The sequence below is a fragment of the Staurois parvus genome, unplaced genomic scaffold (assembly GCF_062004578.1).
Source record: "Staurois parvus isolate SC_StPar_1 unplaced genomic scaffold, SC_StPar_1.0 ptg000012l, whole genome shotgun sequence".
Lineage (NCBI taxonomy): Eukaryota > Metazoa > Chordata > Amphibia > Anura > Ranidae > Staurois > Staurois parvus.
In genome coordinates, this window is record NW_028317808.1 from 157,638 (window position 1) to 172,094 (window position 14,457).

Here is a 14,457-nt window from a genome sequence, read left to right on the forward strand (position 1 = left end):
TGAGAAACACTGGTTTCAGAGTACTATAGCACAGAGACATGTACACAGTATTGGACGGAAGGAAGCTTTATTTTCTTGCTAATAAGTACATATACTATTTTTATATTTTTGAGATCCACTTGAACTTTTGAATCCGTGGGGGTTGATTTACTAAAAGTGGAGATTGCAAAATCTGGTGTAGCTCTGCATATAAACCAATAAGCCTTGAGCTTTTTTTTGTGAAAGCTTAAATGAACAAGCTGAAGTTAGAAACTGATTAGCTACCATGTGCAGCTGCACAAGATTTTGCACTCTCCACTTTTAGTAAATCAGTCCAATGGTGTCAAATCTGCCAATGGTTGCTTCTAGCTATGCATTTTGACCTCTGACCTGCTTCCTTTTGTTCCTGGATACAGAGTATTGGGTAGGCGCAGCGTGGTGCAGCAGCAGAAAACACACAGAGTCACAGATTTCCAAAACAATGTATTGCAGAACTTATAAAACAGTACAAACAAGCCTGTTGGCAAGTCCCACCTGACCAGGATATGTAACACAGATTTCCAAAACAATGTACTACAGAACTTATAAAACAGTACAAACAAAAGTTCAGAACAAAGTCAGTGGTGTGTAGGTCCGAGCTGTCAACAGTTTCTGTCAAAGAGTGTGGCCTGGCCAGACCGACCCAAAAGGGAGTTTCCTGACAATGCAGATGTAGGTCCTACTCTTTACATCTCCCTACCACTAGTGCTGTCCCTGACAAACTTGTAACCTGTCCCTACACTATCCACTTGCAAAATGCATGCCACAACCCAGGGCAGAGACTTAAAAAGAGTCTGCATTACCCAAGATAGCCACCAGGGTCACCTGGATCCAGCACATCCAACCAGACCACTGCTCCAGGATACAGGAGAAGCCATAGAGAAACCCAGTTTCTCCTGACTTCCTTCTCCAATTGCACTGCTGGTACAGACGAGCGCTACCTGCAGTGGAGACTGTAGACTGCACCTGCCTACAAATAGGTTTAGTACTAGCACACTGGTGCACCATAGAGATGAGCTTGGGCATGTTCAGATGCTCTTTTGAGCCCACGGGGCTGAGTCTGCCAGGAAGCTGCCACCTGTATTGGGCTAGTCATTTGCCCTCAAGGCATTCACCACCCCACAGCCACACATATGCACACCCCTTGTATACATGCTGCTGTGGGGCAGGGAAAGCCCCTGCTGTAGATGATTGGCCTATTACAGGCCACAGTTTTCTGGCAGGCTTGGCCATGTGGGTTCGAAAGAGCATCCGAAAACGCCCAAGCTCATCCCTAATGCAGAATGGAGGGCATATAAGATCTCAGACCTAAAGTAGCCATACACTATTCGAATTTCAACAGGTTTTTAATGAAAATGTCAAAATTAAATCAGAGGATGACACTATTGCCACCCTCTTGCCTGACATCCTCCTGAAAACTCCAAGGAGTTTGGGTAGTAAAATTGGCAGCCAAACAGCAGCTGGATCCGATCGGATGCAACCATCATTTGGGCATTTTAATAGCAGATGGGGGTAGCTGTCAAAATACAGTAGCTACAGAGGGAAATTGCATAGAGTGTATGGAGGAACCTATTACATTTTCCTTGTTTAGCACTATGCACCCAGACATTGCTGAGCCCCATAGGAGTTGCATGATCTTCTATGGCTAAAATTATGTCCTTGATTAATGCGTACCTTCCAATGTGCAGAAACATCACAAATACCTTCTGAAAATACCTTCCTCTGTTTGTCATGGTCAGTGCTCCAAAACATCAACAGGTAATCATGTTAACACAGTGTAGTGCTCTGTGAACTGTGCCTTAGCTGTAGAGTATATTTATTGATATCTGTGTTATTTCTGTAATATATACTGTACATTATACTTCATCACATACTGTATAACAAATTTTACAAGGTTATGTTAAATACACCTTTTGTTCTATGGCAGAGACTATTCAAGTATTGAATGTCTTTCCCTGATTTCCACATTATTTAGATCAACTGGCTTTTCTTGGTTACTTCTTATTTCAGCTTCCATTACAGAAGCCTGGATAAGTCTGGATTGTATCACAGTATTGTCCATGTCTCTGTCACACATTTCTTTTAGCTTCCTTTGTATTATAAGTCTGGGATTTTTCAAAAGTGTGTAAAAGAGGAGCCATCTTGTTCTGGCTTTAATGGATGTGCGAGGTCCTATTGAGAAAGAAACATTAAACAGCATGAATAGACAATACAAATTATTCTATTGGGCATCACAGCGTATGACAATGCACAACAAACCAGCACAACACACTGCAGATCTGAAACTTAAAACACAAAATCTGGCAAGCAGCTATCAAATAACAATAAACCAAAATCAATTCAAAGGGGAAGGAGCCAACACAAACACACCCATATCAATGTGCCATATCATCAAAATAAATAATAGTGCCACGCTTCTCAAATATCAAAAAACAATTAATAAACAAACAAAACAAAAAGAATAAATGACTGGGTGTTTAAAATTTGTGTGTCCTTTTAGTTCTTTTTAAATTGGATTGGGATGGCGATGAACCATGAAGAGGAGTCTTCTCTTAAGGTAAAACAAATCACCTTCTCCAAGCACTTCCTTCTCCTCCGCTCAGCATGAAAAATATAAAAGACCAACAGTGCCTTATTCTTTTAAAACATTTGTTTATTTAAAACTTAAAAAGGGCCACAAACATAACAAGGTGCTATATGGCACCACATATATTCAGCATTGAGGAAGCTTACAGGCTCAGAGAAGCATGCTGACAGTGAAGGCATCAAGGGCTGAATAAGGACATAAAAAAGGGATGGAGGTGGCCTTGGGGCCACAGTTTGCCAAGGTCTGCCTTAGAGAATGGCAGACAGTATTTGAAATCAGGTTGTGATACAATTTGAAGCACAGGGCTGACTTTTAAGATAATTCAAAGATAAATGCACACAAAGTATGCTAGGATAGCTCTGACACTTGAAGAAGTAATGAACGAATGAGGAGTTTCAGTTCATAATATCCAGATAATTTAGCAGTTGTATGTTATATGAATAGTACAACTAACTGAATTTTTCATTGAAACCCTCATGGTACAAGTGCTCAAAAACATCCACATCGATTAACAATTTGTTTTGCGCAGACTTAGGCTGGCCATAAATGGTTTAAATCCCACCCGGTTCAACAGCATAGTTCTAAGCATAACTAAGGTAGACTAGTAGGAAAGTCAAAATCAATGAAACTATCATCGCCCAGCTGTCCTCAGTGGGGATTGTCACCTCATAGACAAATATCATCCTGAAAAAGGGAAATAAGGAAGGATACAGACTGAAAAAAGAGGAAAGGAAAATGTAGGGAAAGAGAGAAGAACAAGAGAGAGAAGAAAAGTCAGGAAAGGAAGGGTATCACGGACCCAGGACTGGCACGGGCAGTAACTATACGAGGCCATACCTGGTGGGAGGTAAGAATGGGAAGGAATAGTTTATCCAGGGTTCCCAAATTTTAAAGAATTTTGGATGTGAATCTTTGCAGATGGTGGACAACTGTTCATTGACCATCATAGCAGTCATCTGGGTTTTCACACTCTGGAAGGCAACTGAGGAAGTCTTCCAAGCCTGAGCTATAGTTCGTTTGGCAGAGATACGAAGACAATTTTTGCTGGGGTGTGAAAAGGCCCGAAATAGGGCAATGCAGAAGGGCCAATCTGGCATACTTGGCACCGTCATATAAAACAGCATTTGCAGCAGGGTAAAAAACCCTAGACCAGAAGCCTATCAAATGTGGGCACAACTACCAAGTATGCAGGATGTCCCCACACTGGCCACAGTTGCTGAAACACATGTTGCTACTACCTGGGCAGGTATGAGCACTCCGAGCCAGGACCCAGTACCTCTGCAGGAGAACTTTATAGGCGGCTTCGAGGGTAGTTTTATTGAAAGAGCATTTCACCACCATCTTCCAGGCCTTGCTCCAGTCCTCTCCCTCGATAGGTGAACCAAGCTCTCACTCCCATTGAGCCACATAAGAAAGGGATGTTAGGGAAGTCCTGCTGTTGAGAGAGGCCTAATGTGTCAAGATAAGACCAGGGGACCCCGGAGAATGTGAGCAAATGTGCTCAAAGGGTGCTTTGCGATAAGGATGTCTGGAAGTATGACGGAGGGATGAAATCCAATGTCGTAGTTACAGATAATGATAGTGTTCTCATTGTGGGATCTCATGTGTCTCTTGGAGGGCCTCCCAGGATGGAAATGAGCGGGTTAGGAAGCTGTGCACCTTTGCAAAGCCATGGGAGGTCCACCAGGAGAAAGAATGAGGGTGTCTTAAACCTGAGGCAAAGATGGGATTTATGAGTGATTGGCAGAAGAGGCAGAAAAGGGGACATCAGGCTGCCCAAATACCTAAGAGAGTCCCATGTCCACAGACTGTGAAGCATAATATGGCTTAAAGTCGAAGGATGCAATTTACATGGAAGCCAAAGCAAGGCTTGCAAGGAAGTTGGGGCACAGTTGGGTAGTCCCAGAAGTACCCATAGTGGCATATAAGTGCTAGCGTGAAGCATGGACAGTTGAGAGATTTGAGCTGCCAAATAGTTCAGATTCTTTTTCAAGCCAGGAAGACTATTCTAAACTGGAAAATTGCTGTTCCCCCAACTCCTCAACAAGCTTATCATCAAGTGAATTCAGATTCCAAGATATATGATAATCTATAGAGGTAGGGCCTGCTCAAAACAATTTTTTTAAGATATGGCATCCCTGGATGGCCATGTCTACAGTCCAACAGTTTTTTTTTTTTTAACAAATTCTTTTTATTGAGCTTTGTAAAGGTTAAGTATTACAAAATAGAGCTTCGGGAGATATCCCAGCTCAGAACCACGTTACATAGCAATAAATTCTAAAACACTAAAAAGTTTTCTGCTCAGTGCAATGTACATGAGTATAGTGCACATTATTAAAATTCAGGCAGACCATCTACGAAATACCCATCAGGAGAGATTATAATAAGCAAAAATAAAAGTGGCATTCTCATCACTAATTCAAGCAACAGACATAATGGGACAACTGAACTGTGATGAACAAACACCAAGCGGGATTAGCCACTAGGCAAAAACAAGATATTCATAATGCATTACTAGAGGGAGAGTTAAGCCAGAGGTTCAACACTTTATTAAACTTTTGGGGGCATCCTGCAAATAGTTGGCATTTTATAAAGGTACAATATTATTGATTAAGGTTTTCCAGCAATTCAAAGTTGGGGGCCTCTGTCAATTTCCATTGCAAAGTGATAGCTTTCCGGGCATTGAAAAGCAATAAAATTATAAGGTTCCAAAGCGCCAAACGACCTAGCAGTTCAAGTAAACAAGTCAAAATGCAAGGGAACCACTATGGAAGTCAACTGAGCGATGAGTGTCTCAGTAACCTCGGAGGAAAAATCTTGAATTTTTGGGCAAGACCAAAAGACTTGTCTGAAATCAGCAGAGCCGCTTACACATCTCCGACACTGATTAGAAAATTCTATTTAACTTTTGAGGCGTATATATCCCATGTAACAGTTTAAATTGAACCAATCTATCTCTACAGGCTACCAGTTGTGAGAAGGGGTAGTCCCACATATCCTCCCAGTCTTACAGTCCTGTGCCAACTGACTCTGTACCAAGTATACCATTTTTTTTATCTACAGCTTGTGGTACATCAGCATGATCAGTAAGATGTAAATATATAATCTTAGAAGCCATGTCCTATATAATCATGAAATTAAAATGTAATAAAAAATAATGACCAGAAAAGAAAACAACTGTGAACATTGGTGATTGGAGAAATAATGCCTCTACATTACAACTAGATGAACAGCGTTACAAATCTGTTCTCACATCATATCACATGTCTGTTTGACTAGAGTTCAGGTTTTTCTATTTTCCTTCTACATTTGGATAAAAGTGACACTAAATAATTTTTTACACTGCTTGTTCTAAAATATCAAGTATACCATTGCTCTGATTTTTTTAAGTCTCTTGCCATTGTTGTGAAGCTTTTTTGTCCTGTACATGCTCTCTATCCTCCAGTGATGCACTTCATACTTAATACTGTAGAGCGAGTAATGCTCGTTATTTCTGGTCACATGATCTGCTTTATGGTTACTATAATTCCCATATAGCTGAATATGTCTGCATGAGGATGTGTAGTCCATCTCGGGGGCAAGAAAGAAAGGGTAGCTACATTCACATACACAAGAGTCTAAGAATAACAGAAAAAGCTCACATTTGAGGGATGAAACAAAGCAAGAGGGAGATAGAAAGTACATTCTATTTACAGTATATTTAAACATATTGCATTTATTTTATATTATACAAAATGTGAGTTCACTGTCACTTTAATTCACAAACCAAGCTGCAGAGCAGGTGGCCTGGTTAGGCAACTTTTTTTTAATCTTTGTTGTAAATCAAAGAGATGACTAGCTATCCAAATCACATTTGCAAGAACTTTCAGCCTCCCATCATGCAAGCGTGACAATGCGCCTGCATTTTTGCATGTTTTGGTATGTCATGTTTAGGGCTGCTCACTCATTTTAATGTGTGGCAATCGCACAAAAGAAGAACGAACACCGTTTTTTAAATCGCACCACAACACATTACCATGCACTTCGGTGCAATTTAAAGTATTGTCTGGTGCATTTGGGGTGTAATTATGGCAGAATATTGCACATTTTCATGCAAAATAACACACTTTCCCATGTCACCATTAATGTGTAAATGGAGACTTAGGCTGCCACACATTATACAATTTTCTCATTCAATTTTTTTAAAGCAGAGTTCCACCTGAAAAAAAAAAAATAAAAGTCTGTAGCTGCTGACTTTTAAAATACAGCTACTTACCTGTCCCTCGGTCCAGCGGTGTCCTCACCACCGCTGGTTTCACCGGCTGTCTTCTCTCCCTGGTGCCGGCATCTTTAGTGTGGGCACCCGGCTATGACAGCTTGCGGCTTCACCTCCCCCTCACTCCCCCTCTCTGTTGGGGTCCCTCAAGGCTCTGTCCTCGGGCCCCTTCTCTTCTCCATCTACACCTCCTCCCTTGGCCAACTCATACACTCTCACGGCTTCAACTACCACCTCTATGCCGACGACACACAAATCTATCTCTCAACCCCCCACCTCACCCCCTCGGTCTCTGCCCGAATCACACACCTACTGAGCGACATATCAGATTGGATGTCGCTCCACTTCCTTAAACTGAACCTCTCCAAAACCGAGTTTCTTGTCTTCCACCCAGCCCGGACCCCACCCCCTATTGACTTCTCCATCACATCCAACAACGCCAATATCAAACCCGCCCTGCAGGCCAGAGTACTTGGTGTCATTCTGGACTCCAACCTATCCTTCCAGCCCCAAGTCCAATCTTTAACAAACTCGTGCAGACTCCACCTCCGCAACATCGCCAAAATCCGCACGTTCCTAACCCCAGAAACCACTAAACAACTCATCCACTCCCTCATCATATCACGACTCGACTACTGCAACTCCCTCCTTACTGGCCTGCCTCGCCGATGGCTATTCCTGCTTCAGTTGATCCTGAATACGGCTGCCAGACTCATTCACCTTTCCAACCGCTCCGTTTCCGCCACCCCCCTCTGCCAATCCCTCCACTGGCTTCTGATTGCGCAACGGATCAAATTCAAAATCCTAACACTGACGTACAAAGCCGTCCACCACACTGCCCCGAACTACATCACTGACCTAATATCAAAGTACCGCCCAGCACTCACACTCCGCTCCTCACAAGACCTCCTTCTCTCTAGTTCCCTGGTCTCCTCCTCCCATGCCCGCCTCCAGGACTTCTCCAGGGTGTCACCCATCCTCTGGAACTCCCTGCCCCAACCCATCAGATTATCACCTACTCTCCTCTCCTTTAGGCGCACCCTGAAAACCCATCTCTTCAGGGAAGCCTACCCCACCCCCTGCTAACTTGACCGACCTCCTCCACTCTTCCTACCACTCCATCCCCTACAGCTATCTCCTCCTGTGCCACCATCCCCTCCCTCCTAGATTGTAAGCTTGAAAGAGCAGGGCCCTTGATCCCCTCATGTTTTGCATTGTATTGGTATTGTTCTGTCACATGTTCTGTCCCCCTTTTGTAATGTACAGCGCTGAGCGAACTATTGGCGCTTTATAAATACTGTATAATAATAATAATAATATTCGGGTACCCGCTCCCCAAAGGTGCACTGCGATGCAATTTAGAGCTTGCGCAGCAGAAGTGGGGAGCAGGGGAAAAAGGCTTAAAGCGGATCTTCCCCTTTTGGGTGGAGCTCCGCTTTAACCCCTAGACACCGAGTGCACGCAAATATGTGGCTTCTTGGCGTCTGGGCCTTGACAGCGAGCAGCCGCATATTTGCGTGCCATTAGAAAATACATATGTGTTTAGAGTGCGTGCCCTGCGGCGCGCTCCCAGCACATATATCCGTGACTCATGGAAAGGTCCCCCCTTGCGATCAGGACCTTTTCCGATCATGTGACCGCTGTGACAGCGAATCACGACGGTCACATGACTCTAAAACCCCGCCCACCTCCTGGCTTCTGAAAGGGCCAGGAGGCGCTGGCGCAAAAGTGTTAAGGTTTACATTTAACTATATAGTGCAAGGGCCTGCCTGATTGCATACGAATTGAAAGTGTTTAGGTTTGACCTCATATTATATGGTTTTGTAAATTTAAAAAACAAAATGGTACAAGAAAAAGATATAATGTATAGCCAACTCTAAATTTGTAATAATCTAAACAGCAAAGCTTTCTGATAAACAGGATGACATCCCACATACAGTGGGGATCGAAAGTTTGGGCACCCCAGCTAAAAATTTGAATTAATGTGCATAAAGAAGCCAAGGAAAGATGGAAAAATCTCCAAAAGGCATCAAATTACAGATTAGACATTCTTATAATATGTCAACAAAAATTAGATTTTATTTCCATCATTTACACTTTCAAAATAACAGAAAAAAAAAATGGCGTCTGCAAAAGTTTGGGCACCCTGCAGAGTTAATATCTTGTACTGCCCCCTTTGCAAAGCTGAGACCTGCCAGTGTCATGGATTGTTCTCAATCATCGTCTGGGAAAACCAGGTGATGTCAATCTCAAAGGTTTTAAATGCCCAGACTCATCTGACCTTGCCCCAACAATCAGCACCATGGGTTCTTCTAAGCAGTTGTCTAGAAAACTGAAACTGAAAATAGTTGACGCTCACAAAGCTGGAGAAGGCTATAAGAAGATAGCAAAGCGTTTTCAGATGTCAATATCCTCTGTTCGGAATGTAATTAAGAAATGGCAGTCATCAGGAACAGTGGAAGTTAAAGCAAGATCTGGAAGACCAAGAAAAATATCAGACAGAACAGCTCGCAGGATTGTGAGAAAAACAATTCAAAACCCACATTTGACTGCACGATCCCTCCAGAAAGATCTGGCAGACACTGGAGTTGTGGTACACTATTCCACTATAAAGAGATACTTGTACAAATATGGTCTTCATGGAAGAGTCATCAGAAGAAAACCTCTTCTACGTCCTCTCCACAAAAATCATCGTTTGAACTTTGCAAATGAACATATAGACAAGCCTGATGCATTTTGGAAACAAGTTCTGTGGACCGATGAGGTTAAAATTTAACTTTTTGGCCGGAATGAGCAAAGGTACGTTTGGAGAAGAAGGGGCACAGAATTTAATGAAAAGAACCTCTGTCCAACTGTTAAGCATGGGGTTGGATAATCATGCTTTGGGGTTGTGTTGCAGCCAGTGGCACAGGGAACATCTCACGAGTAGAAGGAAAAATGGATTCAATAAGATGTCAGCAAATTTTGGATGGTAACTTGATGCCATCTGTGAAAAAGCTGAAGTTAAAGAGAGGATGGCTTCTACAAATGGATAATGATCCTAAACACACCTCGAAATCCACGGGGGATTACATCAAGCGGCGTAAAGTGAAGGTTTTGCCATGGCCTTCACAATCTCCTGACCTCAACATAATTGAAAATCTATGGATAGACCTTAAAAGAGCAGTGCGTGACAGACAACCCAGAAATCTCAAAAAACTGGAAGACTTTTGTAAGGAAGAATGGGCAAAGATACCTCAAACAAGAATTGAAAGACTCTTGGCTGGCTACAAAAAGCGTTTACAAGCTGTGATACTTGCCAAAGGGGGCAGTGCATGCTATAAATTCTGCAGGGTGCCCAAACTTTTGCAGACGCCATTTTTTGGTTTTCTGTTATTGTGAAAGTGTAAATGATGGAAATAAAATCTAACTTTTGTTGACATATTATAAGAATGTCTAATCTGTAATTTGATGCCTTTTGGAGATTTTTCCATCTTTCCTTGGCTTCTTTATGCACATTAATACAAATTTTTAGCTGGGGTGCCCAAACTTTCGATCCCCACTGTATAGTGGAGCACATGCTCTTTTCAAAACAAAACATTTGACCTGCACTACATGAGTTATATGAAGTAAAGTTCTACATTTAGAAACCAAAAGTTCAAATTGATGGATCAAAGTGAATGTAATCAGGATAAGATAAGCCATGCTGTTAAAGGTTTATAGTCTTTTATTGTTGTGGGATGCTGAGAGGTGATGACCTTAGGGGCTCTACATATGCAGATCCTATTTGATGGTTATAGGATGGTGATAGGGTCTCTTTAAAGGGATTGAATAGTGTATTTGTAAATATTTGATATTACTAAACTAAAAATCATTCTAAAAACCATACACTTTAAGTTAGATTTATTATAAGTTAGTGCATGTGAATAACTCATAATTACAATTTCTGGCTAGCAGGCTGCACTTATGTGCACCTTTCTTTCTAAATGTAAAAGATTACATAATCTCAGTGTTATACAGGTGAAACTCAAAAATATTGAATATCGTGCAAAAGTTTATTTATTTCAGTAATGCAACTTAAAAGGTGAAACTAATATATGAGATAGACTCATTACATGCAAAGCAAGATAGTTCAAGCTGTGATTTGTCATAATTGGGATGATTATGGCTTACATCTCATGAAAATCACAAATTCTATAGAACCAAAACCGCAACTTTTGTGATGTGAACGTGTCCCATAGGAAATCATGTTAAATGGACTGTATTGCATTCCTGCAAAACACTGCAGAAAATGCTTAGGTGTGAACCTAGGGTTAGGATCACTGACCAGAACATTGTTTGAACTTCACACGCTCAGTACTGTGGGCTTTTGATAGAGTTTCTATCTCTTGTACCATTCTGACTGACCCGACCTTTGCATGTAAATGGCAATGCTCTGCCTGGAATGTCTGGGGCCTGTTTGTCATCTGCCAGTTTGTCTTTAGCCTGCCTGCCATCAACCTGCTTGTAATCTGTCACCTTGTTATCAGCTTACTGACTATCTAACTGCACTGTGGTTGTTTTCTGGTTCACCTACAAGGCTGCTGTTGCTTTAAGGCACACCTGGAGCTCTAAGTCTAGGTTCACACCTATGCAGGTTGCGTTTGATCCGTTTCTGCAGTGGTTTTTGCGGTGCATTTTGCGTTTTTGCACTTGTGTTTTTCCCACATTTGCAGGGTTTTTTAATTCATTTTTAAAAAATGTTCTTGTTGCTAGGCAGATTTTAAATGCAAAAAGCATCAAAAACGCATACAAAAGTGGCAAAAACGCAATACATGCTTTTTTGCAGTGTTCCCATTGAAGTCTATAGAACCAAAAACACAACGTTTTGTGTTCAAAAAAGTCCCTGACCCTTTCCAAAAAGTGCACCGGGTGAAAACGCAGAGATGTGAACACGTCCCATAGGAAATCATGTTAAATGGACTGTACTGCATTTCTGCAAAATGCTGCAGAAAACGCTTAGGTGTGAACATAGGGTAACACCACAGTCAGCTGTACCCTGCCACAGATGGTAGGTGATTTGCTGTTCTTACCTTTATATAACATTACCACAAGCCCTCAAACCATCTGGATGTTACTAAAGGTGAACTTATCCATTTAACTTTTATTCTATCAACTAAAAAAAACCCCAAAAAACAAAACAAGAATTGTAATTTGAATATGCTCTAATATACAGGAAGTACTTTCTATATTCATTCAAATGACTATTTATTTATTTTATGAGTTGACAGAATAAAAGTTAAGTGTAAGGCCTCTTTTACACGGGCGGTTGTTCTGCTGCTTGTCAATGCATTTTTTTTTTTGGAATTCCAACACTTCTAGCGCAGAGATCACTTGCATTTGTACATTGCATTTATCTGCGATTATGTGTGTTTACATGGGGCTGCGTTTAGCTGCGGTAGTACATTTTTGCCTTTTCTAATGCAACTGTATACCTATTTTTTCATTGTACTGCCATTAACTGTGTTTATGTACAGATAGCTGCGATACTGGACGCTGTCAACTTTATTTTTCCTAAAGGCATAAAACCGAATGTTATGAAAACGTTGCTAAATGCAGTGTGTAAATGGAGCCATAGGGATGCATTGTCTGCATTTAGCTGCTGTAAATAAGTTTCTCTAAAAGCTGCAATCTAACCACCTGTGTGAAGAGGCCTTAACCACTTGTCTTCCAGAGGATTTACCCCCCTTCCTAACTAGGCCATTTTTTGTGATATGTCGCAGCGTTACTTTAACTGACAACTGCGCGGTCATGCAACACTGCACCCAAATGAAATTTACGTTCTTTTTTTTCCATGAATAGAGCTTTCTTTTGATGGTATTTGATCGCCTGTGCGTTTTTTATTTTTTGCGCTATAAAAAAAAAGACCAACAATTTTGACAAAAAAAACTATATTTGACTTTTTGCTATTAAACATGTCCAGTAAAAATGTTTTTAAAAATCCAATTTCGTCATAAATGTAGGCCAAAATGCATTCTGCTACATGTCTTTGCTAAAAACTAGTAATGGCAGCAATCAGGGACTTATAGTGGGACTGCGGCGGGCATCCTGACACTGGGGGGAACTGACTTGGTGTCACTGACATCCCCAGTGACACCAATACAGTGATCGGTGCTAATAAAAAGCACTGACACTGTAATAATGGCACTGGGCAGGAAGGGGTTAACATGCGGAGCGATCAAAGGGTTAACTGTGTGATGTGTGCTGTTTTACTGTAAGCAGCAGGGGCGGACTGACAACTCATGGGGCCCCCGGGCAATAGGGGATCATGGGGCCCCTGTGTCCTTGCCCAAACTCAAAAAAGCCTATGAAAAAGGTACCAGGGGCATCTCATGGGTCCTCGGGCACTGCCTGAGTTTCCAAATGGTCAGTCCTTCCCTGATAAGCAGTGAGACAGTGTGTCACCCCTGCATTGAAAGTCACCCAGGATATTGGGTGCACTTGATCTCTAACACCATATTCAGCTGTACTCTACTCAAAGATGCCATGTAACAGTCTGTTTCATATATACCTAACAGTGGGGGAGATTTACTACAACTGTTGCACTTTGAATCTGGTGCAGCTGTGCATGGTAGTATGGGGGAAAATGGAACAGCCATTTTATATATCAAACACTTCGTTTTTGATTAAGGGGATATGTTGCATGTATGTTTTGTTATTAGAAGTCTTATTGTGTAACAGATGTATTTCTTGTGTTAGAATGCTATCTACATCTCCAGCTGGGAAGATTGCTCTCTGCCTTTGAAGACCTGTTCCCTCAAAGAGCCAATGGAAGTGACAAGCCTCTGTTGAATGACCACTATCCCCTCAATAAATTCCACCAGTGATAAGGATGGAACTTCAAAGAAAGTCAGATAGCTGGGTTTCTGCCTATCCTGGGACATAACAATTGTTTTAGATTTCCAAGCCAGTTAGAGCACTACTTTTTGAATCCAACACTATGTTCTCCCTGCATGAAGTTCTAACTACATGCTTGTACAATAAACACATCTTTTTTGCAGTCTGGCTTCAGCAGTTAAAATGTTACTGAAACCCATGAGTTTTGGGTTTCCCTGTCAGTAGCCAATCAGCTTTTAACCTCAGCTTGTTCAATTAAGCTTTGGCAATAAAACCTGGAAGCTGTTTGATTTCTGTGTAGAACTGCATCAGATTCTGCACTCTCCAGTTTTAGTAAATAATAACCACCAGTATTACTTTCCCAGCAAAATATCCTAAGGCCCCTTTCACAACGGGCGTTCCGTATGTCCATTTTTCATCTGTCCATTTACAGATGAAAAGTGATATGTAAAATTGTGTCGTGCTCCACTAATAATTACATATAATCACCCGTGTATTTCTATGGACTAGTGGATGTACATAGTTAGTCTGGCTGAAAAAAGACAAAAGTCCATGCAGTTCAACCACAATAAAAAAAAAAAAAGTTATAATCCTACACCCACAGTTGATCCAGAGGAAGGCAAAAAAAGAAACCCAGCAAAGCATGATCCAATTTTCTCCTGCAGGGGAAAAATTCTTTCCTGATCCTCCGAGAGGCAATCGGATATTCCCTGGATCAAATTTAACTATAAATATTAGTATC

The 14,457-nt window shown here is 41.5% G+C and overlaps 1 protein-coding gene across 3 annotated transcripts in view; it reads right to left on the reverse strand.

Annotated features, from left to right (window-relative positions):
* Window positions 1–445: 445 nt before the first annotated feature.
* The window catches only part of LOC149473654 (stimulated by retinoic acid gene 6 protein-like), a 96,992-nt gene continuing 82,980 nt past the window's right edge, over window positions 446–14,457 (reverse strand). For all 3 annotated transcript variants that reach the window (XM_089674548.1, XM_089674541.1, XM_089674534.1), the window contains one exon: window positions 446–2,190. In XM_089674548.1, coding sequence (XP_089530674.1) covers window positions 1,949–2,190 — 242 coding nt within the window. In that variant the 3' untranslated portion in view covers window positions 446–1,948. The remainder of the gene's footprint in view (window positions 2,191–14,457) is intronic.